Source organism: Pezoporus occidentalis, unplaced genomic scaffold (genome assembly GCF_034315485.1).
Source record: "Pezoporus occidentalis ecotype Australia unplaced genomic scaffold, CSIRO_AGI_Poc_V1 ctg11, whole genome shotgun sequence".
Taxonomy (NCBI): domain Eukaryota; kingdom Metazoa; phylum Chordata; class Aves; order Psittaciformes; family Psittacidae; genus Pezoporus; species Pezoporus occidentalis.
The window spans coordinates 4951714-4971237 of NW_026912886.1; the positions used below are offsets into that span (position 1 = coordinate 4951714).

General features: G+C 35.9%; 1 protein-coding gene across 5 annotated transcripts in view; it reads left to right on the forward strand.

Annotated features, from left to right (window-relative positions):
- WDR72 (WD repeat domain 72) overlaps window positions 1-19524 on the forward strand; it is a 112694-nt gene that overhangs the window by 37577 nt on the left and 55593 nt on the right. For all 5 annotated transcript variants that reach the window (XM_062628122.1, XM_062628112.1, XM_062628142.1 and 2 more), the window contains one exon: window positions 4600-4805. In XM_062628122.1, the coding sequence (XP_062484106.1) occupies window positions 4600-4805 (206 nt within the window). The remainder of the gene's footprint in view (window positions 1-4599; window positions 4806-19524) is intronic.

The following is a 19524-nucleotide window of genomic DNA, read 5'->3' on the forward strand; positions in this document are numbered from 1 at the left end:
ATCTCCTTTGTTAATCTATCCCTGTATGTAAAATATTCCTTTAAAGATTATTAGATTTTAATAGGCCGGTGTTTGTTTGATCTCTCCTATTTCTATTTGATAGAATGTAGTTATTTTTGTCTGGATGTTGCTTGGAAATATACATGCTTACTTAATGCAATGTTTGTTCCACTTGCTCTGGGCCATTTGATACTAGAGTGGTAGGCACTAGCAGTTCGGGGAACTATTTCAAGTGAAATGCTTGACAGCTGTCTTGGAGCAAGGTGGTAGACCTGTGAAATTCAAGCCTCTTCCAGTAAGGAACTGTTTGCCTGATTCCAGCAGCATAGAAGAAAGTGGGTGGGAATTTCTTTTCAGATGAAATGTGTATTTATGGAAAGGGAGATCTTGACAGAAACTAAAATGATATTGCAGAGGATACTTGTTCTAAAAGGTTATTTTTATTTTTTTTCTTTTGCCACTATTAAAGAAAAGGATTTGTTCTTGACCGCATACTCTTTTCAAATAAAATCAATTCTGAAACCATTTTTCATTCACAGATCACTGTTATGCTGCAAGATTCAGCTGAGTTACTAGGTCACAGCAGTACTGCAATGCTGAGGATTTTCAATACTTTAGCTGTGACAGCAAACAGAAAGCACTGGAGCCTGATGATATGACAGGTCATGTGATATCAGTGAATACCTCGTCTTGAGGCAGGATAATATGTGTGACCTCCTCAGTAAAAATACATCATCCAGTAAGAGCAGAACCCAGAGAACTGTGTGGACAGTTATAACACCAAGAGACACAATTTGTAGTATTTGGTCTAGAAGAATAAGATGTTTTAACAGTCTCTAGCCAGTCGCATCTGGTGGTCCAAAGCTGCCCAGGAGAGTAAAATACTCCACTCTTGTCTGTTCCTGAGACTTGGTTGCCATGGTCACAGCTTTAGAGAGATAAAGACTTTCTTTTCCTGTATTTTGTATGTATAGTAGGGGGTCATAGCAGTGGTGTTGCTGCTATGTAGAAAACCCTACATTTTCCCTTTCATTCATTGTTAGACATGCTCTCCAATCAAAAGCTTTTGGGTGCGTTTGTGTTTAAAATACTTCAGGTGTTAGAGTTCTCTTTATTTCTGTCCTCTGTCCTGTATTCCCACATACAGGCTTTGCCTTTTCTTACTCCTTTATTTTTGTTTTCTTTAATATCAGATACAATGTTCCTGACAGTTAACTTCCTGGAATAATAACCACCCTGCTCCAGTATTGCTTTAACTGTTTGATCAGAATGTCACTGTCACATACACACATTCCCCTCTCCCTCCCTGTTTCTTTCAAATATGTATTTAGGAATCACAGAATACAGATACCTATTTTTGTCTCTGCCATCTACTCGCTTTGGAAATGAGTATTTTGGGCTCTTCAGAAGTGTAGAGTACACTGGATAACAAAGACTTCGTAATATCCACCCCTTTCCATCACACCCATTTCCCTATGCCCTTTGTGCCCTTTTATTGAAGCTCTATGTACACAAATCTGTACATATGTCTACTCACATATACAGAGATCCATGATTAAGATGTATGTGCAAGCAACCATGCTTTATAAAGGAACCATTTTGTAGAAGGTACTACTTGTGAGAGAGTTTAGATAGCTGCTGTGGATGATATATAAATAATTTAAGATGGAACTCATAAGTTTCTGAAATTGATTTTAAGATATCACAGACTTCTGTTAGTAAGAAACTACGCTGGTTGTCCAGGGCATTGTTTTCTGCCTATAAATGTGCTTAAAAATTAAAAACCAGAAATAGTAAATATTGTGCCTCCATGTGAGAGGTTGAGTCCCATCTCTTGCCCAGTGTGAATGCAGAAGGGATTTTTTTTTTGTATTATTAAGTAGTTAATTTTCTCTTCTCCAAACGACACATGGAAAATGTTACACTTCCTACGAGCATGATTCCAATGCTGACACTTAGAAAAGAGTTCAGTAGGTAGCAGAAATGTTCAGTAACACATGCACAGTTGTTTCTGTTTGCATCCATAAGACTAGAATATGTAGAAGCACATCTATCAGCATTTTGAAATGATACATGTGTGCACGTGTAAAGTATAAAATATCAGTTTACTTTCACGTACATCAAGACTGCCTCTTTATGTCATTCAGGCCATGGTCTTCAAAGGCAAAATGCTTCTGTCCCCCTTTTCTGTGACTTTTACCACTTCTGGTTTGTTTCTTTTCCTTTAGACTAAAAATCTTTTGTTCAACCAGAAGTTGTAAATTTGGCTCTGAAGCTATTTCCAGGGAATAAGCTCTGTTATATAGACAATAATGCAAGCCTTAAATATTTATTTTTTTTTCCCTGAGTATATATACATTTATAGGAGGATGAAAAGTCAGGCAACTCATATCTTGATTTGTGACAGAAACATGATCTTATCCTCTTTTGCTACTGTAGTATGATAGCCTAAATTATTGTATTCTATTCTGTATATACAAGAATTTTTCACGTAATCTTCCACATAACAGTCTGGCTCTAAGGGTATGACTGGTGGTGTGCACATATGGGTGCATCTAAAGCTAGCAAAACCTGTTTTCAAGTTCTGTCTAATGCTAAAAAATATGTAATCAGGACTTTGAAATTTAATGCCATGCCCTCAAAATTCTTGGATTGATTAAAAATTTAGTATAATATTTGCCTTTAATACTTGTCCATAAAAATGATACACGGTAATTTCACAAGGATGTTATGATAATAGTCTTTCTGAAGCACTTCAGTATTCCTGGTAATGAATTACACAGACCAAGTGATACAGAAAACAAGGATAGATATGTATGTGTATCTATATGTATATGTATACACATATAAGTGTTCTTTGTATAATGGAACTACTGCAGAAGGTAGTAGGGAAAGCTTATTCCTTCACAGTTAATAAGGGAGAACAGCTACTTTTTTTAGTGATTTTTGTTCATCTTTTGCTGTGTATGATAGAGGGGGTTCTGTGATGAAACAGGATATACTTACAGCTTGAAAGACTACATTGCGTATATAAAGATGCTAAAGTAATATTAGCTGAGTGACTTATTGTGACTGTTATTTCTAAGTGTAATGCTGCAAACACTTTTCATTCTTTTAAGTATGTGTGTTTGCTTATGTCTACTATGAATTGTATAATCCTTCCTTGTAGGCTTCTATTAATAGTCTCTGTGTTTGAACTATTGAAACATTGCAATGTTGGGAGCATTGTAGCAAGGTTTGTTTTGAAGTATTTGTAGATATTCCAACTGTAAAAATCTTCGGGCAACTAGCTTTCCTTGCAGTAACTATTCAGTTCTGTGATGATACCTGACAGTAGCTCCAAATCCTGGGGAGGGATAAAGAAAGTTACATACTAAAACCAACTGGGATTGATCTTCAGTTTTTCAGTGCAATGTTATACTAATCTATGTTATTCGATTGATATTGTAGGGGACAAAGAATCAGTTGCATTGCTTTGAATTCAAGGACTTTTGGCCCTGTAAATAACAGAGGTGATACTGCAGTGAACAGAAATGGATGAATTTCAAAGAAATAATTTCAGATGAAGAGTTTTTATACACATATACACACAAACACTGTATGAGATCCCTCAATCCCAGTCCAATATTTTTAGCAGGTGTTACTGATAGAACTTCAATGTTACACATTTTTTTCTGGTAGCAGGAAAGGGAAAATTCATGTTGTGTTACTTGAGGCTACAAAGAATTCAAACTTAAGGGAAAAAACATTTCACGTTACAGCAGATATTTAATACTTTAAAAATCCTTCACATGTCTTTTATCTCTGATATTTATAGGAAACATGCAGTTTCAGCAATTTCTTATGAGTTTAATTCCTATAGGAAATGTGTAGCGTATAGTAGGAGCTCATTTCAAGTACATTTAAGCTCAGTTTGCATATCTTTAATGACAGTTATAAAGTGCTGTTACTAAAACTGTTACTAAATAAAATTATAACTAAACTGTATAACAGTTAAAGGAACCGGATTGTCTAGTGTTAAAGGAATCAGACCGCTATGATACATGTGCTATATTCCGTTGTTTAAAAAGTGCGAGAGGTAACGATGTTTTTAGGAATGGAAGGAAAAAATTGAGCTTTCCCTTGCTATTTGTAACCCAGAACACTAGAGGACAGCACTAAAATATTACATAAGCGTGTTATTGTTTACACTGTTAATGATACAGATGCTCTGTGAGGGCTTTGTGGAAACAAAACAAATGATTCTTGAACAGAGTTAGGGCAAGTGGTAGTCTTGACTTTCTTTTTCTCCTTTTGAAAATTGCATCTGACTTAACATATTATACACAATGCCTGTGTGAATAAGGTATTTGCTGTAGTGATTTCTATAGAAATTACGTTCTGTTTTTTAATGTAATAATGCTGTAGAATAGACCCTTGTGTAAAATTATGTTCTTACGGTCCATAAAATGAGGAATTAGTTGATTGATCTGTAAATTCTTCATGATTTATCTGCTCACATGAAATGTACTAAGTTAATGCTGTGATACTTACACTGAAATTTGAATTAGTATAGTTTCTTGAAAAAAAAAAATGCATTTTCTGTTTTCGTTTCTCTAGGCACACTGGAAAGACATGAAACAGGTGAAACGGCAAAAGCAATTCTTAGTGCCATTGAAGATTCGGAATACATGGTGGCAGATGCTCTACTTCCTGTATCTCAGGAGTCAAAAAGAAATAAAAATGCTGGATACAAGCATTCTAGCTTTTATAAATATGGCATGGTCTCTTACGATCTCACTCATACAGAAAAATCTTCAGATAAGGTAAGAAGGAAAAGTAAAGCATTTCTCCAGAGCAATGAGCTGTGATCCAAATTCTTTACTTTTTCACCTTCACTGAAAGTAGTCCTGTATAGGTGGTATGGGGGCTTGCTTTAAAGTTTATAAAGGCTTGTTCTGACTGGCTCAGTTTTACATCTTTAACCCTATTTCATGCAACAAATGAGCAAGAGTGGGGGGGGTGCCTTATGCAAGGTCACCAGTAGATCATCTCAGAATTATTTTCTCAGAGACTTTGCACCCGTAGTTAGACCCTATTTCCTTATGCCTCTGGCTTATGACTGCGCCTATTAGCAGTAACCTCAGAACCTCCTGGTAAAAGTCCTTAAACCAAATAATTGTGAGTGATGGGGAAGTTGTGCTCTTTCTCTTTGCTTTGAAAAAGAACAGAAGGAAATACCATGCTGAAACAAGTGTTAATGTGCTGTTAAAGCTGAGAAAACAAATACAGAGGCACCTTATGAGAAGGTTAAAAACGCAATAGTAATTCTGTTTGTAGCCTAGATACACCTATATTTTCCAGTTATATGTAGATATTTAAAAAGCCTGTATTTCCTAAAGTCAAAGTATTAAAACTGTATCAAATGTAATACAATTTTCAATTCAATTAGGTGGATATTACTTTATTCAGGTTGGAAGATAATTATATACTTTTACAATACCCTGTTTGTGCCTCAGGAATGGATAAATACAGTGAGCTCTTGATACGAGTGTATCTTGAAGAATGGGGCCTCATTCTTGTTTTTTTCTTGTTTGTTACCTTCTAATTAACGGGTTTTGGGATTTCTGTTCTCTGCAATAAAAAGTTACGCTGTTCCTTAATCCTGAATTTAGATTAAAAACATCTTCCCACAAGTATGGGAATGTCACCGAAGTCTGTGAAATAGTTGAAGGATGAAAAAAAGATGAAAAAATGCTTTCCCTCAGCTTGCATGTGGAAAACAGCCTCCAGAATGGTCTCAGGCCTTTTTCTGGCTTTATTAATTATGGTCAATTAAATACTGGATATTCCAAAGTTGTGTCTGTTAAAGTATAGCTTAATCCAAGTCCCCATTCTTCAATTTTCTTTTCTAGTCTTTTTTCATTGTTTTCCACAAATTTACATATAATTTTGAGTTTATATTAATTATTGTTTAAATCTTAATATTTATCTTTGACCTTTTAGTAACCTTAGTCTGATTTCTAAAGTTCTGTTTGATCCCATTTTCTGAAAAGTCTTATTAGAGCGTAATCCTGCTGAGCATGTTGTGGGGCAGATGGTGCACTAGCTGGCCATTGACACAGAATCTGATCTCACTGTTCATTAAAAAGAATAGTTTCTTCTTGCCTTTTTTAAGAGGAACAACGGAAAAAGTTATAGTTGTGTTTGGAGTGTAGTTTTGGTCATACCTGTTAAATTAAAAATCGCTTGGCTTTTACGAAGTGGCTGGGAAGAAAATGTGCTCATCATGGAATATGGGAAAATAGGTTTTGGTAAATTTTGATGTGTGAAGTTTCACATGCTTTGGGATTTATATCACAATAGGCAACAGTGGAGTTGTAATAATATTTTATAGCACTTCATCAGACAAACATCTTGGCTGCTCTGATTTCACAGTAAAATATTCCATTTTCTTGTTTAAACTTTCATATTTGGGACTTGATGAAAAAGTCATCAGATGAAAACTTTTTATTGAGAGAATATTATCGGTGTCTCTTAGACTTCCCTATGACTGTCAAAATATCTTTTATTTCATCTTTTTGTCATTATAGTCCTGTTATTTTAGTCTAATTTCCTGACAAATGAAGTTCTATTCTTAGGAAACCACTTTGCATTCATCAAAAATCTGTCATCCGTTACATCTAGCTTTTCTTCCCAACTCCATCCCCATTGCAGCAGGTTCCATAGATTAGTGTGGGAGATGCTGGAGGCTAAATATATAGGGTATAGCTAAATCTGAGAAGACGATAACAATGGAGGTCCCTTTAATGCTATTCCAGAAGTCCAAATGCAGGCTACACAAAAGGAGCATGGAGCTCTGATGCTTCCTTTAACACTGTTTTCTTATTGCTGAAATGAAGGCTGGTTACAAAATCTGCTGATTTTCTTAGTTCCTGTTCAGGAAACATTTTTTTCAGGAAGTGCTGTATTGACTCTTCTGGGTCATTGTTTTTTACCATTTTGAAATCCAGTCTCATGAAATTAGTGAAAGTTCTGTGCATATCAGAGTCCAGCATCCCATACCGTATTACAAAGCATATAATGATCACACAGGTGAAACTATCATAAAATTTTCAGATTCCCAGAAGGCTTTAGTATGAATGTATACAATAAGTACTTTATTATCATTTTGCTGCTTTTGCAAATTGTGTATTAGAAATTTAAAATAATGCTAAATTGTTAATTATTTTTTAAAGCTGTCAATTTTAGTCTCTTTTTAAAGAATTCAACTTCAGAAGATTTGTCACAGAAAAAATAAGGGGTAGCTGTTCTGTCCTGTTGGTATTATGTTTTTGAGTGATCCTTATTTTGTACTGTGAGCTGATTCACATGAAGATAGAAAGAAAGATTCAGCGTTTTTTCTTAATGTTTAATATTACATGGTTTTATCATTAATATTATATTTAAGGCAAAATAATATTTATAAAGTAACCGTCTCTTTTCTCCATCCTAAGAAGAAAGCAGAAAAATATCCTCACACAACAGTCCAGCTTCAAAAGCTTTCTTTCAAAACGTTTGTCATCATGTAAATCACAGATACAAAAGCCGAATGCTTTGATTTCATGGTGTTTTGACCATTTTAATTCTTTTATTGTACTGCACGTGCCAGTGGGAGTACCAATAACAGATGAGTGTGACAAATGCAGTTAACACAAGATCCATATTAATGTTGTCAAATCCTCTTGATATATTTAAACAGATTTTAATTATTTTCAATGTCAAAAGACCAAAAATATATAGCCTAATAGTTTTTCAAGGAAGCTTTACTTAATACGTGAATGTAAAACCTCTCATAAAAATGAAACTTTTATATTGGCCTTAGTCATTGACATAGGGTATTCATCAAGTCAGCAATTTGTGTGGCAAAGTGCCATTTGAATAGTGTATTGTTAGAATACTTATGGTCCACTTGACAAGGGCTCTTGCTGTAAATAGTGCAATTTGACTCCAGCTGTTAAAGAGTGGCTTTGACAGCAGCCAAATAGAATGGAGATGCTTTACTGCACCGCAGAAAAATCAATATTGGGTTCCTGTTCATAGTAACCTGTTTTTTCTTTTTTTGCAGATTTATACAAGACTATCTAGAGTTCATTTGTGGAAGTTTAAATATTATTTTAAAAGTGGGTCTGTTTTATTTTCAGACTAATGTTGGTGATGAATGATGTTTGTGTTTAGTAAGAAAGAAAAAGACTGCTTTGTGGAAATACATAAACAATGTGGTAATGCAGCATTATTTCAACTCTCAGCTTATATGGATGGATATTAGGATGTGGGTGCATAAGTTATGTAACAAATGGCAAAAAAATGGTCTTTCCTTCCTCTTTATTTTTTTATTTTTCATAGTGCTACTGTGGTATCCCTGTCAATTTTCGAAGCATAGGGGTTTTTAAAGCAGATTTCTTTGTTGTTCTCCCTGTAACAGCCCCCACAGATGTTGACAATCTGTAGTGCCATTGTAGATTTTCCTGAAGCATAGTCTTGCTGGTGCTGAACAGTTTTACAGCAGTAGTCAGTGACACAAGGTTGCTATGATACCTGGCCAGTAGCAATAGGTATTGAATCACTGCTCTTAATTACAATAGACTACACACTAGATCGTGTACTCATGGTGTTGATATGGAACTGGCTCCCATTATACCTTTAAGTCATAGTTATATTTGAAAATTGGAGCTGTGTGAAAAAGTGGTTTAAAAAAAGATTGAAATGCTTCAGTACATCATATGAAGATTTCATTGATGCTCATAAAAAGCTGGATATGTATGGGAATTGTTTTCCTGATGTTCCAGAAACATTTCATGTTACAGCTTTTCAGATAAAGAAATCTGATATAAATCTGTGTTTATCATGCGCTGTTATTTCCAGTTATTTCAGTAATGTAATTGCAACTTCTTCTGGGTAAAAATCTTGGAGGAGGAATAGATTCTAAAATCTGTGTAAACTTTGGACTGCTGAAGCATACTACTGAAGAGCTAGACCAGAAAAGGGAATTTTTTACTCTGTTTCAGAGACAAGCAAGGCAAAGATGGGGTGGGGGGAAGTATTTATTTACATAAGAAGTTTTATAGGAATGATAGGTATATTTATTGTTTGTTATATCCACTCAACTGTTTATTAAAATACTGTTATTTCAGTATTAATGAATGGCATGCAGAAATAGAATCAAAATATCTAATTAAGGGTTTATACAGTACCTGTAAAAGTTTTTTATTTACAAATAATTATGACCAGAGTAGCTAAGTATCAGTTACTATAACACTTTTCAATGCTTTTTAAATTGACATGCCTAGTATTGGTAGTCTAACTTGGTGACTGATTTAACATTCGCTTACATTATTGCATACATACTCTGCTCTAAACAAAATATGTAAAGGCAAGATGCTTCTGAAATAGAGGCATTTTCTTAGGAGGAAAGCCAAAGTTTATATTTTTATAGCTGTTTTAAAAAAGAAACAAAAACGTACAGAAATTATAAATAAGAAATACCTACTTTGTTATATTGCTGCACAGAATAAGTAAAAGACAAATGAAGACTGTAGGACAATATCAGTTTGCTTGTTTTAGTATAGTAAAGGATGCAATTTGAAAATAAAATTGTTATTGGAAGCCTGGAAAATCACTGCTAGTTAAAACTTACTGATGGAAAAATTGATAGAAAAATGCTAATAAGCTACCAGCACACATACCAAATAATACTAATCAGGAGTGGTATCATAAACAATGGTATGCTAGGCATGGCTTCTTTTTATTTCTTTTGTAATATTTAGAGTATTATGATGAGGAACTACAGATCTTGATAATTTTTATGAAGTGGATTATTTAAGAACAAAGCAAAACAAAGTAGAGCACTTCTCCTTAAAGCTGGTAACCTCTATGCTGCTACTGCCAGGATATTTCTTTTTTTTTTACTGGGCCTGGTGTTCAGAAGCTATATTTAGTAGTATGTTAATTACATGTAGTAGGAAAATGAGTGACGAAACAAAGGTATAGATGTCTTTCCTGTAACTCAGATGCAAAACGTTTCAGTTCTTCATTTCCCATGAAATTTCACAATTAAATATTTTATCAAGGGATCAGGGTAGCAACATAACTACAGTAATAACTACAGTTATGAGATTAAAATGACACCAGTTAAAAGGCATCATGATCCTGAGAGATACTGAGTGATTGGACCACAGGCCAGATTTGTTGGAAGCTACTGTAATTTTTTTAATTGGTCCAGACAGTCAAGCGTTTGTTGATTTCAGTGTTCTATCCACTGCTTCAAAGCAAAAATCTGACATTGTGATAGTAGAGCATTCTTGCAGATTTACTCTTGCAGATGTGGATAAAATGTAACACAGTCTAAAAGAAATCTGATAAGCATGAACTCTGTATTTCAGTGCTCCATATAGGTTCTATGTACTTCTACAAACGTTCTGCTATACAGAAGGTGACTGACATAAAATTTTAGTTTTCCGTGCGTGGACAACTAATTGGACCCTGTGCTAACGCTAAAAAAGGTGCTGTGGTGTCCTACATATATAATTTAAGGTCAATATCAATAGTCCTTGTGAAGTATTTCACATGGGAGGACCATTTATTGAAGCTAACCTAGCTTTTGCTCTTTGTCTTCTCCCATATGTCAGCTGTCATGCTGTAGTACCCTTCTTTGTCCCTTGGAAACTGCAGCAAAGTTTGTACTTAGTTTTTAGGGACATATCTTTATGGATAGAAACATAGAGATTTTTTCTTACTGAAGTGCTGTTTGTGATACCTTATTCTTCACTTCTTACTGTTTCTTTTAGTTCTGGGTGTGGAGTCATACACAGTTTAAATTTTCCTGTCTTACATTTTACCTTTACTACTTTCTAGTCTCTAAGATGTGATTTCTTCTTCAGAGATCAGCCAAATTGATTTTCCTTGGAAGTGCTCTACCTAATGCTAATAATTCTAAAATAAATTACATCACCTTTGTTACAACCTTTATATTTGCAAGTTGTCCAGTGATGTTCTTGAGAATTCCCCGCCATTCATGATTGGAGAGTGGTGGAATCTTTACACTTATGATAAAATTTTCTATTCTACATATTAAGTTCCTGGCTTCCCATAGTTCAATTTAGTGAAGAAAAGTATTAACAGGAGCTCAGATCTGTGAGACTTTTGTTGATTTCTGCCTCACACACCTAATAAAAAAACCAAAAATGAGCAGTGATTTTTTCAGAAATACATAGGCACTTTGAATGTAATTATAGAACTAGGACTTGCAACACCAAACCATACTCTGCAAAAGACTTGCTGTCTGCTACCTTCCTCAAGATAACTAATTGACTCTCTTATCTCAGTTTAATAGCAGAAATTAAGCTAAACTATGGTTCAATTAAAAACAAAGCAACACCAGCGCTTACATTTCTATTCTCTTAATATGCTTTCCTACATACTAATACTAAAACCTTAATTTGTTCTGGTGGTCAGAATTGGTTTGTGCAGTACTTATGGGAAAGGATGACTCAGCCAAAGGGATGGCTGGGAATATTTGTTTGCAAATACTGTCCTCTTGGAAGCCTATGCAGTTCTAGTGCCCTCAGTAAGGTTGAACAACTGTTAAGGAAAGAACAGTTTGAAATCTGAGTATAGAGACTCAGCAGCTGTCCTGATACATCTTAGTATGATACAGGATGTGAGTAAAGTCCAGCTTGCCTATTCCTGTGTTTTCAAGAATGACATTTTCTTAGATAGACAGGATTTTAATTAATATTTAAGAATTTAATCCCATGTTTCGTGGTGTGGTAGTGGGTTTTGTTGTTTTTCTTTTCTAGTATTTTTCTTTTTGTTTTGTTTTTTTTTCTAGTGCTTATGTAGATAAATTTATGGGTGGGATTCTTATAATCCAATATGGAAAATGCACTATCAGAGCAGCCCAGGGCAAATATGTTATTTCAGTTGGAGTCAGCAGCCAGCCATGGGTTGGTAACTTAATTTTTATATACATCAATCCTTCTTAGGACAAAGCAATAATCTCATGCTTTTACCCTCCTTTGAAGGTCGTGTTAGCAGTATCTCTGTGTTCAGCGTTATTCTCAGATATTTGGATGTTCATTCATCCAGTAAATTGTTCAGTATAATAATTCCTAGATCCATTAGTCAGTAGTTTGTATTTTCTGGAGTACCATAGCACTGTTTGTCCCGTTGAGGATCTAGGAAACATGGGAGAAATCTTCCATCTTACAGGTTTTCTTAAGTGCTGAGTAAGGCTGAAAATGTCTTGGCTACCACTGATTGCTGAGCCCTATATATTTCTAAAGATATGCTTAGGTAATTTACTTCTATGTTCAATATATGTTAATATGTTAAGATATAACCAGAGTATTTGGATATTGAGTATATAAATTAATGAGACTTCATTTAAAAACACCTTATTCTTTCATCTAAACTTTTCATGGCACAGAGACTGTCCATGTCACAGACTTATTTTGAGAGCAGCGGATCTCCAGTTTGGTTTTATATTGTTTCTATATTCATAATATTAGAGACATTGTCAAAGGTATTTGTCTCCAAAATCACTTTCATACATTTACTTGCATTAAATGCAATGAAAAATTTAAGTTCAGTATTCGTGATGGAGAGACAGTGTGGACATGAAAACAAAATGTGAGAAACATTCAGTTTTCATTCCAGTTCTCTATATTGAGTGATAGATGTGTTAGCAATTCTCCCATAATGACTTAATATTTGTTGTGCCCAGTATATCCATCTGGCCAACAATCTGCCTGACAGTGGCCTTCCATACATGATAAAAAGGGGTATTTATGCAGTGGTTTAGTCTGTTCATCACACATTATGCCACAGACTCACCGGGAGTGATGACACAATTACTGGTCAAAGTGCTGCAAAAATGGTAACATTCTACACTGGGATTAAATAAAAAAGGGGGCAAAATATTGTAGTATTGGAAGGACAGAGCTTGACTCTGCTCATATTGCCGTTAAATGGATAAGCACTGGTGATGTAAAAATTATTATAGCCTTTTATGTGTGAGAGCTGGATTCTTGGGAGGATCTGGGCATCCTCAGTAATGTGATAAAAGTTGTAGTGAATAGTATAATGACGTAATGTAAGACAAGTTCTAAGCAGTTTCTTTAAACTAGTTCATATGGGAAAATTCATCATGAATTGCCATGTTTATTTGGCACTGCATTGTCCAAATGATGTAGCCTCAGGTCAGGCACAAATTGCATGTGAAAGCAACATGTTGCACCACTGTTGACTCCAGCTTTTTACACTTAGTTCTTTATGTGTGAGTACTGAGGTTTAAAAAGGGTAAACGAACAAGAAAAGTTCTGAATGACCCCCTCAAGAGTATCTTCTGTCCTACAACCAAGTGTCTGAAGGTAAGAAATACGACCTTGGTGTAGTAGTAACACCTTTACTCTGCATAATCCTCACCCTATGCATAAACCCAGCATTGCTTTGGACAGGGTAGGCCTGTCTTTTGTGCCTGCTTTCAGAAGCTATGGATACTTTTAGTGGCAGAAACTGTTCACATGCTCCCTAAATTTGAAGCTCCAGGAGGCAGGCAAGGGGACACATGGGAGTGTGTACGTGTGGATTATTGATGGGAGCTATATTGGATTAGAAGGTGCGTATGGTTAAAAAACATGTAAAACATGGAGATAAAAGTATAGCTGGTAATTTGCATCCCTTCTTTCTATACAGGTTCTTTTAGAGATGGTGTATAGAATATATGTAAGAGCTATTTCAGTTAAATATCTGCTGTGTAACTGTTTTTAACCAAATGCATCTTTGCGCATATCCTTCATTGTTCATCCTTTCAGCTGAGCAACTAAACAGCTGTATATATGCAAAAAGGTTGTGAATTTAAGGCAGGTTTGCCAATGTGATCTAGCTCAAACAAATACCATTCAATGTTATTGTTGAACAGTAGATTATTTTTCAGTTACAAATAAATGTTATTGCAAGACCGTATTTTTATCTAATTATTACTAGTTCTTCAGCCATCACCTAGGGAATTTGAAGCATTCTCTTATGTTGTGTGACTAAAATTCTGGTGCAGCGATTTTGAGTAAGGGCTTTTATAGTTAAGATAGGGAAATTTGAAATGGAGGTCCAGGCTTTCTCTGAATGCCCTGTAGTATCCAACTGTTTTAGTAATCATCCACTGAATGATCTGTTTGATCATATGCTGTGTGCTGCTCTAACTCAATCCTGTGGTAAAAGGCTATATTAAATTTTCTTCTTGCTTTTAATGATTAAAGTAATTAAATTAAGCTTTCTAAATAAAGAAGTGACTTCATACTAACTAAATATGTAAGTCATATCAAGTTTTTAGTTTCAGCTGTAGAAGCTACTACAAAAAAAAATGCAGTTTCCTGGTAGATAGAGGTTTTGTGTTCATGGTGTAGGTTTAAGGCATGCTATTTCAAATGAGATTTTTGTGGAACTTGCTAACAATATTTTATGCTCATAAACCAGTTTGAAGCCACAAACACAATTTCATTTATCTTTATATTCTAAGCTTTATAGAGTCTGCAAAAGTGTCCATCTGTTCGGCTGAGATTGCTTCAAATAGTGAGTGGTCAGAGAGACTTAGCTGGTAAAGGTCAAAGGAGCCTCTTGACCCTGTGATACTTGCCAAAGCAATTGGAGCATAGGGACTGATATACAGTTAGATATAGCTTGCTAACGTGATCTCCCCTTTAATTGGTAATGATAGCAGGAATACACAGTAAAGTCATTGCTGAAAGAAAACAAAAAGTATCCAATATAGTAATTTATTACCAGTCAGTGGGTTTCACGCACTAGGTTGTTTTACCCCTGCAGTGGTCAGAGAAAGCAAAAAGGTACTCTAACACTTAACTGAAAATGGATGCCCTGCTGCTATCAGAGATGCATGGTGGTCAAATGATTGCCTGTGCCATTAGCTTGGTAATGTTTTCTCTATTGTAAACTCAGCTCCCCATGTTCTTCCTGTGCATCAGCTGCAGATTGAAGGCTTTCTCGTTTGTCTTCTATTTGTGCTGCCAATCATCAAGCTGCTGTCCACCAAGCACATTTGAAGGAGGCAGTTTTTTTCACTGCTATCAACTACCATCTCTAGCAGCTGAGGGCTCAGAGGATTTAGAAATGAATTTAATGCTTTAATTTACACTGTGCCAGCCATTTTGTGCATTGTTTATGTATTTGTTTCCTGAGAGAGTTCGACGAGACAATTACAGGTTTCCCATTTTGCAAAACTGTGTGTGAGATAGCACCTGCAAACATGGCCACAAAACATAATTCTTTCTTATCTTATAGATAGTGCTGTCATTTTCTTTGGAAAGCTTAAAAAGAAGAAAGTGCCTATGCATGGGCAGACATTTGCTAAACTATTCCGGATTAAAAAATATAAAGAAATGCAAACCCAAACATGGTTATTGCTTCCTGCCATCAATGATGAAGCATCATGGAGAATAGAATAGAGCTGTCATTGGCAATATAAGTTATTATTTGACCCCTAGGTTTGGCAGCTATGCTTCAGTTAAAACAGTTCTTCCAGATCCATGAAGTACAGCTGTAAGAGGGTAGGAGTAGCTAAATGACTTTTACAAGCAGCCGTATGACATGCTTATTTTTTGTGAGCCTAGAGCCAAACATGGTTCTGAGAAAAGTTATGAGCAATGAACTTTGTTGACATCCCAGTGACTGGCATGATCCAGACACAGATGTAGCCCTCAGTGCATTTTGATTTCTACTGCCCCTCCCTTCTCCTTAGTTTCTGTAACCAAGGTTCTTCACATCTTAGTTTTTAAACATAAATAATCCTATTTAGTGTCAATGTTATTGCCTCAGAGGTAATGAGCAGTGACTCAAGCATGTAGACGCTCTTTACAGTTTTTATTGTTTTTGTAGTGTATTTAAAAGTCAGACAGAGGAGACATGACAAAAGTAAGTGTTAAATTCATTGAAATAAGCATATTGATATTCTCAAACTTCATTTTGATAGTTCAGAAACTATCATCATATCAAGGAAAGTTCTTAAAGACTATAAGATGCAGTGGTTATAATGATTCCATTTTTTTAATGATTCCATGGGTTTTGCTTAAAAATTCTTGTTTGGAAGCCTGATGTACATGTGCCTTGTTCATAGTATGTCTTCACTGAATACACATGAGCAGACAGTAAGATGGTATTTTACTGATTAAATTGGCATATTTCTTTCTAGTAAGTATATTTAATAATAAATAATTTAAATAATACTATTATTAAATAATATTTAAATAATATTAAATAATAATTTAATAATTAGTCTTTAAAAGAGGCGGTCTTGCTTATCTTACTTTTATCATGTGCTTAAGTGTAATGTTCTACTGGGCCTGTATTAAAAGCCAATAGTCTAATGACTGTCAAAATAGGAAAGTATAGATCTGCTAAAGAAACTCTGACAAATAAGAGGTAGAAAATCTTCCAGCCCAAATAAAACAGAAGCAGTGCAGCTTCTGTTAATGAATTTTCCACTCTTCTTTGACAATACTTCTGTTACGCCTGCCCCACCTCAATCTATCAAAAATTTCACCTAAAAATAATTTGTTCATTTTCTGTGTTACATTTTCTTAAGCTTCTGTGGGTGGATAAAGGAGAGGACTGATCTTTGACTTGTTTAATGTTAATGGTTAAAAATATACCCTCTCAGAAGAGAAAGCTCAAAGGAACATAATTAAACCTCTTGAATATTGCTTAGTGTCCTGGGTTCAGCAGTAGCAGTCATTTTTCGCCTTCTTAGTAGCTGGTGCAGCGCTGTGTTTTTGACTTTCGGCCTGGGAACGGTACTGATAGCACCGATGTTTGTAGTTACTGCTCAAATGTTTGGTCTGGCCAAGGGCTTTGTGAGCCTCATGCTCTGCCAGGGAGGAGGGGAAGCTGGGAGGAAGCAGAGACAGGACACATGGCCCAAACTGACAAAGGAGGTATTCCATACCACAGCACGTCATGGCCAGGATGTAACTGGGAGTTACCCACAAAGGCTAGGACTGCGGGGTTGGAGGAGGTATCGGGCGGTGCGGTCGGGCTGAGGGGGTGAGTTATCGCTTGGTGGGTGGTGAGGTATTGTATTCTCTTCCCTTGTTATTTCCTTTATCATTGTTATTGTTGGTGGTAGCAGCAGTGATTTGTGTTATACCTTAGTTACTAAACTGTTCTTATCTCAACCCATGGGAGTTGCATTCTTTTGATTCTCCTTCCCATCCCTCCGGGAGTAGGGGGAGGGAAAAAAGGGGGGAGTGAGTGAACGAGCTGCCTGACTGGTTTTAAACCATGACACTTAGTTTAAAAAACAATTAGAATGAGCAGGATAGTTCACATTTGTGCTTTATACAGCAAGATTTATTCTGCAGGCACTGGGAACTTTGGGACCAATTTTATGTCAGTTTTATCCTATTATGTTTGGAATGAAGTGAAAGCACAGTGGATAAAAAGGCCAAAAGTCTGTTGAACAGTCAAATTTAGTACTTAAGGACTTGTTTTACATAGAAGTTGATTCTACCTATCCTGTGAGAACTGAGCAATTTCTTTTCAGTGGTATCAACGTGACCTTTAAGTATATTTTTGAGTCTATTTTCTCTAAAAATCTACCATGTGATTTTGCCACTTTATTTCCTTTATGTAAAATGAATGTCAAGATCATTCTTGTCAAATCTGTTTTTATCACAAAACCTACAATAGAATGTATCTAGTAAAGGAAGCTTGTGTGTGGAGAAAGTACATATATATTAGGAGCTGAAACAGTATGGGAATCTCTGCTAGCTAATGGAAGTGTGTATTTTAAGTGGAATGGCATTCCTAAAACAGCTTGGATCCCAGTGGAAACAGGCCTTCAGAGATGAGAAGGCAGCTAGGTAAAATAACACTTGAATTGTACTTCCCATTAAATTTTTATGTGCTATGTCCGTCTTAAACTGTTAAAGATAATGGCATGGCTTGATGTATTTGGGGGCCACAGTAAGGATAGCCCCCTCCCTCCCTCCTCCCATAGACACGGGAAAATTTTTCCTCAGTTTCTAAGGTGATTTGGTAAAGATGAGGTAGAAGAACAGGCTTGTAAATTCTGGAGCAGAGTTCTTCCATGCCAGAATAAATCAATTAAAGTGAGTCTTCAGTGTTTGTTGCACTAACTTTAAGTTTGTTGCCCCATCCTTTAAGAAGGATGTGAAGGTCCTTGGATGTGTCAAGAGGAGGGCAACAAACTGGTGAAAGGGCTGGAAGGAATGTCCTGATGGGAGCTACTGAGGACTTCAGACTTGTCAGTCTGGGGGCTGAGGGGCAACCTCATTGCTCTTTACTGCTTTCTGAGGAGGCAAAGTGGAGGTGCTGAGCTCTTCTCCCTGGTATCCAGTGACAAGACACATGGGAAGGGTTCAAAGCTGCACTGAGCAGGGGTTAGACTGGACATTAGGAAACACTTCTAGACTGAGAGTGTGACCAAACATTGAAACAGGCTTCCTAGAGAGGTGGTTGATGCCCTAAATCTCTTAGTGAGGCATTTGGACAACACACATTAACTTTTGTTCAAGTCGATGATTGTTGTAGGTGCCTTCAAACTGAAATAATCTGTTGTATCTCTTGTCCTGACTCACACATCTTCTGTGGCAAAATAGGGAGCTATTACATAGATGATAATTTCCACGTATGGAAATATAGCTTGCTGTTTCTAAGCTGCCCTGAATCCTGCTCTTCCCTCCATGTAGAAAGCTTGTTCTGCTGTGAGTCAGTCAGAGATGATGCACAAGAGGTTCATGAATCCCAGGATGTAATTTGAGTTTGTAATCAGACTTTTTGCTGCTTTAAAGCTTCTAAGTGAAGGCCTCATAGGGAGCCTTATCAAGTGATTAAGATCTCTTCAAGCAGTAAAAATGTTCCAAGTTCCAGTTGTTAACCAGGAATGTTATTGGCACACAAATGGCTTTATTTTGAGCAAAGGCAGTCTAGCCTCCTTACTGAAGTATTCAGCTTCAAACAGCAAGTTGTTAACTCTAAACAAAATCATTTTTTTAAAAGTAGGTTATTTTAGTTTGGCATTTAGAAATGTTTATATGAAGATCTAATAGTTAATTATAGAAGCTTTGTGAGATACTTCTGAGTACTTGTTGGGGACTAGCCAATATAGTAACTGAAATGGCTGATGGCTCTGTTAGATTAATTTTGAGGTAATGCATGCATACACAAAAAATTTAAAAAGTGCTTCTTATTCTTCAGTTTCCAACAAAAATAAGTGGTAATCTGTACCCTCACAGTAAATACCTGGTTTTGGCCCTAAAAATTGTCATGTAAAAATGGCAGTTTTTACACTTTATGGAAACATGACTTATTACCAGTTACTAGTCTTGAGGAACACACACACCTCCTTTGGGGTAACTCCTTGTTAGACTTACTGCTAGTGATGCACAAAGAAGAGGTAGCACATTCTGCTTTTTCAGAACTGAACTACAGCAGGGGGGACCTTAACATTTATATTTCTTTTAGATTCATACACTT